This window comes from Coenobita brevimanus, chromosome 103 (assembly GCF_032717465.1).
Source record: "Coenobita brevimanus isolate Jiangsu-jjx chromosome 103, ASM3271746v2, whole genome shotgun sequence".
Classification (NCBI taxonomy): domain Eukaryota; kingdom Metazoa; phylum Arthropoda; class Malacostraca; order Decapoda; family Coenobitidae; genus Coenobita; species Coenobita brevimanus.
In genome coordinates this window covers 35,732,400-35,745,632 of record NC_137056.1, presented here as the reverse complement: position 1 = coordinate 35,745,632, position 13,233 = coordinate 35,732,400, and the positions used below count along the sequence as shown (strand labels likewise).

The following is a 13,233-nucleotide window of genomic DNA, read 5'->3' as shown; positions in this document are numbered from 1 at the left end:
GGTTGCTGGTTCTTTGAAAGCAGTGATAAGAAACAGGGAAGTGAGCATGGAAGTGAAAAAGTTACTACATGACAGTATTGTGATACCAACTCTGACGTATGGAAGTGAAGCTTGGACGTTGTTGGAAGGACACAAGTCAAGAGTGAGAACAGTGGAAATAAGTTATTTAAGAGGAGCCTGTGGAGTCACATGGAGATACAGGCTGATGAATGAGGATATAAAGGAGCGTTGTGTTGTGGATGTGGATGTGATAGGAAGTGTTATGGGGAACACACTGAGGTGGTTTGGCCATGTGGAGAGGATGGAGGGTGAAAAACTGACGAAGAGAGTGTATGTGAGTGAGGTGGAGGGGGGAAGAGGGAGGGGGAGGCCGAGGATGAGATGGAGGGATGGGGTGGAGAGGTATATGAGAGGGGGGTGTGAGTTGAGAGCAGGGCAGTGAAATGGCGGGGGACAGGACGACGTGGAGGCGATTTGTTTGTGGCCACCCCAAACGGGATTGAGGCGTCTGGCAATAGATTGATAGATAGACGACAACTGATTAGGGCAGGCCAAACAAACAAGGCCCAAGCTTCATCATGTAGAACTCTGAAATCGGAAAATATCTAGACAAGTGAATAAGTCCATACATGGCCAGCAGTGGTTTCACCCATTCCTTAGGCCCCACCAGTAAGCCTAGGGCCTTAACATATTTGTGTACTGCATATAACAAGTGAGTGCATCTCGAAATCAATGGATCTTGAATTTGGCTCTCTGTTATCTTGTTTTAGTTTTTCCTCTTGGAGGGAGCAGTTTACAGGCCCCTGACCTTTGGTTCATTCTTCCTTGCATTAAAAAATAAAAGTACTTGGGTGGTGTGATGAGTAAGAATGGAATTTGTAGGATGACGTGCTAGAAAGCGTACAACAAGGAAGAAAGGTTGCTGGTTCTTTGAAGCAGTGATAATACATAGGCAAGTGAGCATGGAGGTAAAGAAGTTGCTGCTTGATAGTGTTTATACAAACTTTAACATATGGAAGTGAAGCTTGGACCGTGTGGGAAGGACAGAAGTCGAGAGTGAGAGGGAAATGAGTTATTTGAGAGGAGCATGTTGAGTTACATGGAGAGGCAGACTGACAAATGAGGAAGTGAAGAAGCGTTGTGGTGCGAATGTGGATGTTATAGAAAGTGTTAGGAGAAATACATTGAAGTGGTTTGGCTATGTGGAGAGGATGGAGACCAAGAGACTAACAAGGAGAGTGTATGTGAGTGAGGTGGAAGGGGGGAGGAGAGGGAAGGGGAGACTGAAAAAGAGATTGAGGGATGGAGTGGAGAGGTATATGAGAGAGAGGGGTATGAGCTAGGGGGAGGGCAGTGAAATGGCCGGGGACAGGGCGACATGGAGGCAGTTTGTTTGTGGCCACCCCTGTTGGGATTATTGCGTCTGGCTATAGATAGATAGATTGAGAACAAGTAGCTGGAAGTATGGTGGCTTCAACACAATGTGTCATTCAATACCTTAGCCCCATTTTAGTAAGTACAGTATAGCACTAGTCCATGACACGGAATGATACTATGACATGACCAACTTGCATTGTGTATGTTCCACATGGTTAGGCTAATCCTAAGGTCACTGGTAAACAAACCGCAAATTATTACTGACAGTGTTAACCTTTGCTGAACTATTTAATCACTACTTACCTTCTAGTGAAGTTTCATGCACTGGACTGTAGTGTGGCTGCTAAAAATTCTTATTTAAAAGGAACATGGAACACGCCATTTTTCACAGGAGCTGGAAAATGGCCTACGGTACTTGAACTTTGGTTAAAATTTCTTGAGTCCGACCAGTAAACCTAGGCTCGTAACATGTTACAGCGCATAACTTACCTGAAATAAAGTAGTTACTGCACAATATCTGTTTCCATACATGCGGCTCTTTTTGTTGAGTACATACATGTCTAAAGCACAAATGAAATTATTTCCCCAGCAGTTGCTCTTGTTACAGCTAGATTCAGACCATGCATACATACACTTTTTCATTCCCTAATTCTTAGAAAGAAGCCAACATCCACCCAGTTCCACAGAAAGGAAGTTCCTCTGATTGCAGACCAATAGCTGTCACATCTTTTGGCAAAGTATTTGAGATTGTTAATAATAAGCACATTATTAAACATCTTGAATTACCGTAATGGTAGACTATAGTTTTCACCACGAAAGATCCACCGTTGGTATACTCAGTCTCGTTACTCATACAGTCCATCACATCTGTTGGTAAAGTATTTAAGATTGTCATTATTAAGCACATTGTTAAAATTTTCGGTGTTTCACTTAACTGTGACATCAGCTGGACCTCTCATGTTGGACCACTTGCTAAAACCACCTCAGAGAAACTTGGATTACTGTACAGAGTTTGTAGCTTCTCCACTGATGAGCAGTTGGCTTTGTGTGTGTGTGTGTGTGTGTGTGTGTGTGTGTGTGTGTCCAACTATGGGCATAGGCTTCACAGCCTGCTCCCAAGGCCCAGTGGTCCTCTTACATACCATACACCTCTACATGTCATGTGCACTCTCAGCTGGAATGTTCTTCACTTTTGTGGAGTGGATGTGGAGAGGCTGCACTAAAACAACTAGGCAAAATTCAGAACAAAGCTGTTAGAATTACTATTAATAACTCTGCTTTTACAAATAAACTACCTCCCCTACAGGTAAGAAAGAATGTTGCCACTCTTGCATTATTTTACAGATATTTTTATGGCAGATGCTCAGATGAAGTTGCATCCTTTGTGCCACCTCTCCATGCCTTCCCCTGTGCTACATGGGCATTTGGTAGCTCTCATGACTGGAATGTCACTCTGCCATATCAGAAAACTTCTGCCCATCAGAAATCTTTTATTCCTCAAACTGCATCTCACTGGAACTCACTTCCCCAGAGTTGTATCCCCCTAAACTTCATCCTACAGTTGTTCAAGTTCAGCTGTTACAGATATTTTATGAATGGAGGTCACCAGTAAGCTGATGTATGGATTATTATTATTATTTTTTTTTCCTTCCTCTGTTCTGTTATTTGAAAAAAAAAAAATCCATCCATCCATCATCCAATCCTACGTTGCCCCACGAGGAACGTAGAAGCCCGGGGCTAGGCAGTTGGTCCTGACATGTAAGATGCGAGTGACCAGCCTCACTCATCCCTGAGTGGCATTACATGAGCAATAAACCCCAATCACCCCTGGGATATAAACCTTCACTGGTTCAATCCGACTGGAGCACAATAATTACCCACTAAACCACCAGGCGCCAAAATTTGGTTATATGGTTACCACCCAGCATAGTAAATGGTTTCCTGGTGTACAGGAAACCATTTGGCTTGTCACTCAGTGTAGAGTCATCCACAGGCAGAAGGGAGAGGAAAGAATAAAGGACTGAAAGACAGAAGAGGGAGTGTAAAGTCACCCATAGGCAGAAGGAAAAAATAGAAGGAAATCTTTCAACAACTTAGTGACAGACAGTATGGTTTTCACCACAAAAGATCCACCTGTGATATTCTCAGTCTCATTACCGTACTTATACAGTCCATCAGTCAGTTGCGTGATGCAGAGAAACCCATGCAGTAATCCGTGATATTTCTAAAGCTTTTGACAGAGTGTGACATCCTTCCCTTCTATTCAAACTCCCTTGTTAGGGCCTGTCATCTTTTGTTCCTCATATCTCAGGAACAGAAAGATAAGAGGACCGTAAAGGGCTGCAACCCAGTTCCTCATTCATATTAATTATATCTGTCACCCATAATCCCATTCATTTATATGCAGGTGACTCAGTGCTTCACAGTTCCTACACACTAAAACACTCATTCACAAAGTTTGGTATCTCTAACTCCCAACTCAGCACAGCAATCTCCATAAAATAGACATCTAAAATCACCAAATTGGGACATAATAACATTGATCATTTTATGCTAGGAAAACCAAATGCTGGTAGTGGTGGACAGTGAAGATATTGAAATTGCTTCGAGACAGCATTATAACCAGTTGCTGAACAAGGAGTTTGACTGGAGCAGTGAAGGTTTGGTGTCAGTGGATCTGGTGTTTGACCCTTGGCCGATGATTGATGTTGTTGCTGTCAGCAAGGCAGTAGGCAGGATGCATTTAGGGAAGGTGAAGGGTGTGTCTGGGTTGACTGCTGAAATGTGGAAGACCTCAGGAGATAAAGGAGTGGGTTCAGTTACTGATTTGATAAATTTGATTATTTATGGGTGTGTTCCAGGTGACTGGCTGAAGATTGTGACTGTAAATGTGTATAAAGAGAAAGGTGATGCCCTGGAAAGAGCAAAGTATAGAGGCATAAAACTTTTGGACCACATAATGAAGGTAATGGAGAAAGTCTTGGTAGGTGTGGTAAGGGAAAGAGTGATTATTGGTGAGATGCATTTTAGGCTCATGTCAGGCAAAGGGACCCCTGATGCAATATGCAATGTCTGACAGCCTTTAAAAAACAGGGGAGTTTGAATAGCAGGGAATGGTGTCACACTGTCAAAATCTTTAGAAATATCATGGATTACTGCATGGGTTTCTCCGCATCAGGCAACTGATTAATGGATTGTATAAGTAATGAGACTGAGAATATCAACAGTGGATCTTTTGTGGTGAAAACCATACTGTCTGTCACTAAGTTGTTGAAAGAAGAGGGAGCTGTACTTTGATTTTATTGATTTGGAGATGTTCTTTGACAGAGCTCCTAGGATGGTGGTGAAGTGGGCACTGAGAATGCTGGGTATGAAGGAGTTATCGGTTAAAGTGGTTATGTTAATGTATGAGGTTGGTCACACCCAGGTGAAAGTGAACAAAGATTTGAGTGATGAGTTTTCCAGGAATGTTGGCATACATCAGGAGTCAGTCTTGAGCCCCTTATTGTTTGTCGCGGTGCTTGGAACTCTCACATTACTTCAAAAATGGACTCCAATGGGAGATGTATACTGATGACTTGGTGTTGATTGTGGAGAATGAGAGGGAGTTGGAGGAAAGATTTAGGAAGTGGAGAAATTGAATAGGCTGCAAGGGTTTGAGAGTAAACTCAGATAAAACACAAATGATGATACCTAGGGCTGTTGAGCTAATGTCAAAGCAGAAGGATTATGGCCTTATTAACAACCCTGCCATTACAAATAAACTACCTCCCATGCAAGTAAGAAGGAATGTTGCCTCCCTTGCATTATTTTACGAATATTTTTATGGCAAATGCCCAGACGAAGTTGCATCCATGGTGCCACCTGTCCATGCCTTTCCTCGTGCTACATGGGCATCTGGTAGCACTCATGACTGGAATGTCATTCAGCCATATTGCAAAACTTCTGCCTATCAGAATTCTTTCATTCCCCGAACTGCATCTCTCTGGAACTCGTTTCCCCAGAGTTGTTTCCCTCCAAATTTCAACCCGCAGCTGTTCAAGTCTAACTGTTAGATATTTTATGAACAGAGGACACCAGTAATCTGGTGTATGGATTATTTTTTTTATGCATTTGTTTTTCCTTCCTCCGTTCTGGGGGGGGGGGGGGGAAGGTTTGCCACCAGAGGTGGAAAGTAACTCCATCTTGTTCAGTGTTTGTGATAATTGGCTGCATAGGAGTTATAGTGTGTTAAAGGTTGGTAATTTCGTGTGTGCGATGTGTTGGGGAGAGCATATAGAGATTGTCAGGCGTGAAAGGATTGATCTTACAGTAGTCTTTCTTGAGTGTGTGGAGGAGTTTTGCGATTTGGGAGACATGTTATTTGGTGGAGGTGGTGTGAGAGCTATGTTTGTTGCTAAGGTAAGGAGTGGATGGAGGATGTTCAGGGAGCTCTTGCTTCTCCAGACATTGAGAGAACTCTCCCTCTGTGCTAAGGGGTCCTTGTATGTAGCATAATATGTTAGGAGTGTAAAGCTGTATGGTAATGAGACTTGGGCAATAAAGGAGGAGGATATTCATAGGCTCGAATGTACAGAAATTGTAATGATTAGATGGATATGTAATGCATCCTTGTATGAGAAGCTGGAGGGGTTTAGGATTGTGATTGGAGAATTGAGAGGAAGGATGGGACTTGGGGTGTAATAGTGTTGTGATGAGTTGGGTAGAATGATGTAGTATGGGCATGTTGAGAGGATGGAAAGTGACACCTGGGTGCAGACAGTGAGAGGTGTGAACGTTGAGGGTAGGTTTGTGAGAAATTGACCAAATAAGACCAGGGATCAATAGGGAGGCTGCCAGAGATTGAGCAGCATGGAAAATCACCATCAGGTGACCAAGGGCAGCACATGCAAGCATGTTGGAACCCTAATGAGGTCCGTCCAGAAAGTACAGTATCCGACCTTAGGTTGTAAAAAAATTAGTAGCTAACCTGTTGAGCAAGGACACTAATCCCCCTCAAAGTAGGTTCCGTTCTGACTTGACACACATAGTCTAGCATTCTTTCCACTGCCTGAAACATTTTTCAAAGTCTGTTTTCGGTATCTCCTGCAGGTGCTTCATCGCATTTGTCATGATCTCTTCTCTCAGATGAAGCTCAAGACATGTTAAACTGTGCAAATCGGGATCCAGACTTTCTGAAGACTGTTATCACTGGAGATGAGACTTGGGTGTATGGGTATGACCCAGAAACCAAAGCACAGTGAACCCAGTGGATGAATGCAGGCTCATCATGGCCAAAAAAAGCACAACAGGTCCACAGCAAGGTGAAATACACTTGCATCTTGACAGTTTTTTTTTTTTTTTTTTTTTTTTTTTTACTATCATGTGGTTGTGTATCACAAAATCACACCAGAATGTCAGACTGCCAACAAACATTACTACCTCGTTATCCATCGACTTTGTGACACAGTTTGACAGAAGAGACCAGACCTTAGGAAAGCGCCAGGGTGAGAAATATTTGAGCTGAGTGCACATGAGTCTTGTAAATTATAGCCTAAGTGTTTGTCTGTGAAGAAGTTGTGGATTCTACACAGTAATCCATGTTTCTTTGAAGTGGTTTCAGCAAGTGATCCAACATGAGATGTCCAGCTTAGGGTGTTGTTGAGCGAAACACTGAGATTTTAAATACTTTTAGAGGTAGGAGTGTTGGGTTCATTGAAGTTGATATAGGAATCAGGCAGTACCTGTCTGTCAGTATTTTGGGTATATTTAGTCTTTGTAGCATTAAATGAGACAGTGTCATTTTGTCCCCATTCTGTGAACTTGGATAAGTCTTGATTTGAGGAGAATGCTGTGCTGAGGTGGAAGTAAGATGCTGATTGGTCACACAAGGCAGCCTCAGCCTCGACCAAAATCCTTGTTTAGTGCTGACCCAACATGCTCAGACTGATTTCTGCTGAAAACTTTGACAGTGTTCACTGTTTTCCCAGATTGTGTCCTGTTTGACTTTTGTGATGAATTATTACTTTACCAGTAGTAAAACATAACAGTAAGCCAACAGAAAGTATAACAGCTAAAGTGAAGATAAGAGGGAAAACACTGAAACACATAAGTAATAGGAGACAGGTAAATTTAAGAGAGAGAGAGAGAGAGTGTGTGTTTACAGAGTACTGCCAGTCAGGTATCCTAGATGGAGGGGGAGGGATGTGACAGGAGATGGAATGAAGAGAAGAGGGAGAGAAGTAACCAACCATAGCCAGTATTTGTTATACAGTGCTCCCTTGCGATACAATGCCTTGTTATGTGATAAATCACTACAACGATAAATTAAAAGTTATATCCTGTCTCGGTACAACATTAAAAAATGAACCATGATTTAACTATTTTTTTGACAGCCGCCTCTAAGAATTTCATGAGGACGCAGCGACGAACGCAAACTAAAATTGGCGTCCAGTGTTTACATTGGCAGTGATCATTGCTTTTTGTTCTGTTTTGTACATGAATGGCCACTGAAACACCACTGTTATCATTATCATTAGATAACAGTGCAAGTGCTTAATAAATTGTGCAGTGTTCTATATTAGATGAAATTATGTTTTTTTGTGTGTGTGAAATACTGAAACTTGTAACTTTGAAGTCATGTCAGTCATTCTTAAACATTATCCCTTTTGGGGGCCTCTATTCTTGCATGAAAGGCCACTGAAACACTATTGTTATCACTGAGTAATGTGTAAATGCATAGCAGATGGTGCAGTATGCAATATTAAGTGAACTGATACTTTTTTGTATGTGACATACTGAAACTTGCGCCTTGGAAATAGTGTCAACCTTACGTAACCATCATCCCCTTTTTGGGCCTCTACTCTTGCATGAAAGGCCACTGAAACACTATTGTTATTGCCAGATAACAGCGCAGGTGTTTAACAAATGGTGCAGTGTGCAGTATTAAATGAAGTGTTACTTTTTGTATGTGAAATAGTGAAACTTGTGATATGGAAACCGTGTCAACCTCACATAACCTCAGCCCGTTTTTTGGACATCTACACAGCTGGCTGGACCAAGATGCCCATGTAATGTTTACATTGGATGTGATCGTTGTCTTTAATTTTATTTTGTGCATGAAAGGCCACTGAGACTCCTCTGCTATTACCAAATAATAGTGCAAGTGCTTAATATCACACATACAGTGTGTGACATTAAGTGGAGTGATACCGTATCTCTCTCTCTCTCTCTCTCTCTCTCTCTCTCTTTTTTTTTTTTTTTTTTTTTTTTTTTTTTTTTTTAGTCCTTCCAACTGTCTCCCATCATGGGGGAGGGGGACCCTTGGTGATGACTTGTACTGGCATGGGACAAACTTCAGGTGGGTGACAGGTTTTTTAGGTCATTTTAGGCATCGCAGTTGAGGTCACCCTCCCTAACCCCATTAAACCCATGTTAAATCGATCTCGTTATGGAAATGGTCTTCACTTGATGCAACCCAGTCACATAAAGAGACTGCACTGTAAGCCTCTCTGATGGGACTCTGTTATGTCTATTTTATCTTTGAATAGTAGGGTATGCCTTTATATCTTAAAAAACATGTCAGTGTAAATTTTTGAAAGCATATCAGTAAGTGAATTGGTGCCTTTTTTTTTTTTTTCTGGATGAGGGGAAGGCAGGCATGATGAGGTTAACTCTTGAGCTTTTACGAGTATATGAAGGGTTAAACGGATTGAGTTACATGGATTCTGCATATGTAAGATTGCAGGTTATCTCATTAGCTGTGTACCTAGGGGTCTACTGTATTGTTTTATGCCATAGTTATATAAAAATGAAGTTTATTCTCACAAATTTATCAGTATTTTTCCTTTGTGGCAGGGGAACAAGAGGTAGACCTTATGGACGAACTCCTAGACTCTGCTGAGAACTTTGATGAATTGAATGATGTGACTGACGATAAAGCAAGTGAGTTAAATTTTTGCATTTGCTACTCCACAGTACAAAGGAAACACCAGAGTAGTACTGTAGTTTTTTTTTTTTTTTTTTTTTTTTTTTTTAAATACTAAGCAAAGGAATACCCAGCTAATATTGTATTAAACTGTTACTGAGCTGCAGACCTCATATGAGGCACAGTGAAGGTCTGCATGGTCCATGATGGAGGCTGCATATGAGGTACAGTTTACATTGGTTAAGAAACAGTGATTCAGGGGAAGTAAGGTGCATTTCAAAGAATCAACCTGGCTGGGGTTAAAGGACAGTACTGTACTGTATATTTATTTCACAATTTATGTGTCACTGAAAAAGGAATTTTCTTAATTTATTCATAAAAATGAAATAAAATATTGGTGAATAAGGTAAGGTACTGTGTTTTTCTACATCATGTTGTTTTGGAAGGAGGTAAAGAAAGTAAGGCAGTGTGAAAGGGGAAATAGTAGGGGAGTAAAAGATAGGAATAATGGATTGTTGGTGGAGAAGAGAGAGAAAATAAGGAGATGGAAGGAGCACTTTGAGGATTTGTTGAATGTAGAGAGTGAGAGCAGTGCAAGTATAAGTGGTTGGGGAATGGCTTGGAGAAGAAGAGATGAGAGGAGGGAGGAAGAGATCAGTAGGGCGGAAGTAGTGGAAGCAACGAAGAAGATAAAGATGGGAAAGGCCCCAGGAATTGATGGTGTGTGTGGTGAAATGCTGAGGTATGGGGGTGAGATTGTTGTGGAGTGGATATGGAGGTTGTGTGGATTGGCTTGGGAAGAGGGAAGGGTTCCAGAGGACTGGAAATCAGGTATAATTGTTCCTTTTTACAAAGGAAAAAGGGAGAGAGAAGTATGTGGTAACCATAGGGGTATTTGCCTTCTTAGTGTGACTGGAAAAATACATGGTAGAATACTCATTGATAGGGTTAGGCATATGACAGAGGAGCTAGTTGGAGAATAACAAAGGGGATTTATGAAGGGAAAAGGGGTGTGTAGATCAGATATTTGTTCTAAGATGTTTAGTGGAGAAGTATCTAGAGAAGGGAAAGATAGTGTATGCTGCCTTCATAGACTTGGAGAAAGCTTATGACAGAACAGATAGGCAAGGTATGTGGAAGGTATTAAAAATATATGGAGTGGATGGGAAATTGTTGAGTGCTGTGTAGAGTATGTACAAAGGAGCTAGGGCTACGGTGCAAGTGGATAGTGAGCTGAGTGAGTTCTTTGATCTCAATGTGGGATTGAAACAGGATTGTGTGATGTCTCCATGGCTGTTTAATATATACATGGATGGGGTTGTAATGGAGGTGCAGGGTAGGGAAGTGGATCTGGGGGTGGCTGTAATGAATGAGGGTGAGATTTGGAAGCTTCCTGTGTTGCTGTTTGCTGATGATACAGTATTGTTGAGTGAAGATGAATGGGAGTTGCAAGGTTTGATGAATGAATATGGGACAGTGTGTAGGAAGAGGAATCTGAAAGTTAATGTAAACAAGAGTAAAGTTATGGCGTGTGAGAGGAATGAAGTCACAGAATGTACAGTGAGGTTGGATGGTGAGGATATGGAGAATGTGAGTGCATTCAAGTACATGGGTAGTGTGATGAGTAAGGATGGAACTTTGGGGAATGAAGTGCGTGAAAGGGTACAGCAGGGAAGGAAGGTTGTTGGTTCACTGAAAGCGGTGATGAGAAATAGGGAGGTGAGTATGGAAGTTAAGAAGTCACTGCATGATAGTATGGTGATCCCTACCCTGACGTATGGAAGTGAGGCATGGCCCTGCAAGAGGGGAACAAGTCAAGAGTGAGAGAAGTGGAAATGAGTTACTTGAGAGCAGCATGTGGAGTGACATGGAGGGACAGGTTGACTAATGAAGTGAAGGAACGTTGTGGAGTGGCTGTGGATGTAGTTGAGAAGATTAGAAGAAGTGCACTGAGGTGGTTTGGACATGTGGAGAGAATGGAGAATGAAAGACTGACTAAGAGGGTGTATGTAGGTGAGATGGAGGGAGGGAGAGGGAGGGGTAGACCGAGGATGAGGTGGAAGGATGGAGTTGAGAGGTATATGAGGGAGGGGGGAGTGAGCTGGGGGAAGGGTAGTCACATGGTGGGTGACAGAGCGACTTGGAGGCGTTTTGTCTGCGGCCACCCTTTACGGGATTAGGGCGTCGGGCTGTAGATAGATAGATAGATAGATAGATGTTAGAAACATACCACTTTTGAGTTGCAAACTCAATAATCTTTGCAGTGCCAAGAATGATTGCTATTTTTTCAGTTGTTGATATTATACATGATACATTGAAGCTTTAGTTTTGTACTATCAATCTATCTACAGTATTGCCAGACGCCTCAATCTTGTACGGGGTTGCCACAAACAAATCGCCTCCATATTACCCTGTTCCCTGCCATTTCATTGCCCTGCTCCCAACTCACACCCCCCTCTCTCATATACCTCTCCACTCCATCCTTCCACCTCATCCTTGGCCTCCCCCTCCCTCTCCCCCCCTCTCCCCCCCCTCCACTTCACTCATATACACTCTCCTCATCAGTCTCTCACCCTCCATCCTCTCCACATGGCCAAACCACCTCAGTGTGTTCCTCCTAACACTTCCTATCACATCCACATCCACACCACAACGCTCCTTTGTATCCTTATTTGTCAGCCTGTCTCTCCATGTGACTCCACAGGCTCCTCTTAAATAACTCATTTCCACTGCTCTCACTCTTGACTTGTATCCTTCCACCAATGTCCAAGCTTCACTTCCATACGTTAGAGTTGGTATCACAATACTGCCATGTAATAACCTTTTCACTTCCTTGCTCACTTCCCTGTTTCTTATCACTGCTTTCAAGGAATCAACGACCTTTCTTCCTTGTTGTACCCTTTCAAGCACTTCACCCTCCAAACGTCCATCCTTACTCATCACACTACCCAAGTACTTAAACGTACTCACATTTTCCATTTCCTCACCATCCAGCCTCACTGTACATTCACTGACTTCACTTTTCTCAAAGACCATCACTTAACTCTTTTCTACATTCACCTTTAGATTCCGTTTCTTACACACTTTCCCAAACTCATCCACCAAGCCTTGCAGCTTCCCTTTGTCTTCACTGAACAACACAGTATCATCTGCAAACAACAGTACAGGGGGTTTCCAAACACTACCCTCTCGCACTAGGGTCACTCCAACATCCACTGCCCTACCTTGTATCTCTTTTATTACCCCATCCATGTACAGATTGAACAACCATGGGGACATGACACATCCCTGTTTCAACCCAACCTTCAAAGAGAAAAATTCACTCAGTTCACCATCCACACGCACTGCAGCGTTAACACCGTCATACATGCTCTTCACAGCCTTCAACAACTTCCCATCTACTCCATATATTAATACTTTCCACAATCCTTGTCTATCCACCCTGTCATATGCTTTCTCCAAATCCATGAAGGCCGCATACAACTTCTTTCCCTTCTCTAGAAACGTTTCCACTAAAGATCTAAGAATGAATATCTGATCTACACAATCTCTTCCCATCCTAAAGCGTTCCTGTTTTTCTCCAACTAATCCCTCTGTTATTTCCCTAACTCTGTCAAAAAGTATCCTACCATATACTTTTCCTCTTACACTAAGAAGACAAATGCCCCTGTGCTTACCACACACTTCTTTTTCCCCTTTTCCTTTGTACAAGGGAATAATTATACTTGACTTCCAATCCTCTAGGACTCTACCTTCCTCCCAGGCCAATCTGCACATCTTCCACATCCATTCTACTAGTATCTCTCCCCCATGCTTCAGCATTTCACCACACACTCCATCAATTCCTGGGGCTTTCCGCAATTTGACTTTCTTCATTGCTTCCACAACTTCTATCCTACTGATTTCTTCCTGTCTTCTCACCTCCCTCCTTCTCCCAGCCATTCCCCAGC

General features: G+C 42.3%; 1 protein-coding gene across 2 annotated transcripts in view; it reads left to right on the top strand.

The window, feature by feature from the left end:
- Positions 1-13,233, top strand: part of Ythdc1 (YTH domain containing 1) — a 314,054-nt gene that overhangs the window by 23,351 nt on the left and 277,470 nt on the right. For both annotated transcript variants that reach the window (XM_080284977.1, XM_080284976.1), the window contains exon 2: positions 9,214-9,300. In XM_080284977.1, the coding sequence (XP_080141103.1) occupies positions 9,214-9,300 (87 nt within the window). The remainder of the gene's footprint in view (positions 1-9,213; positions 9,301-13,233) is intronic.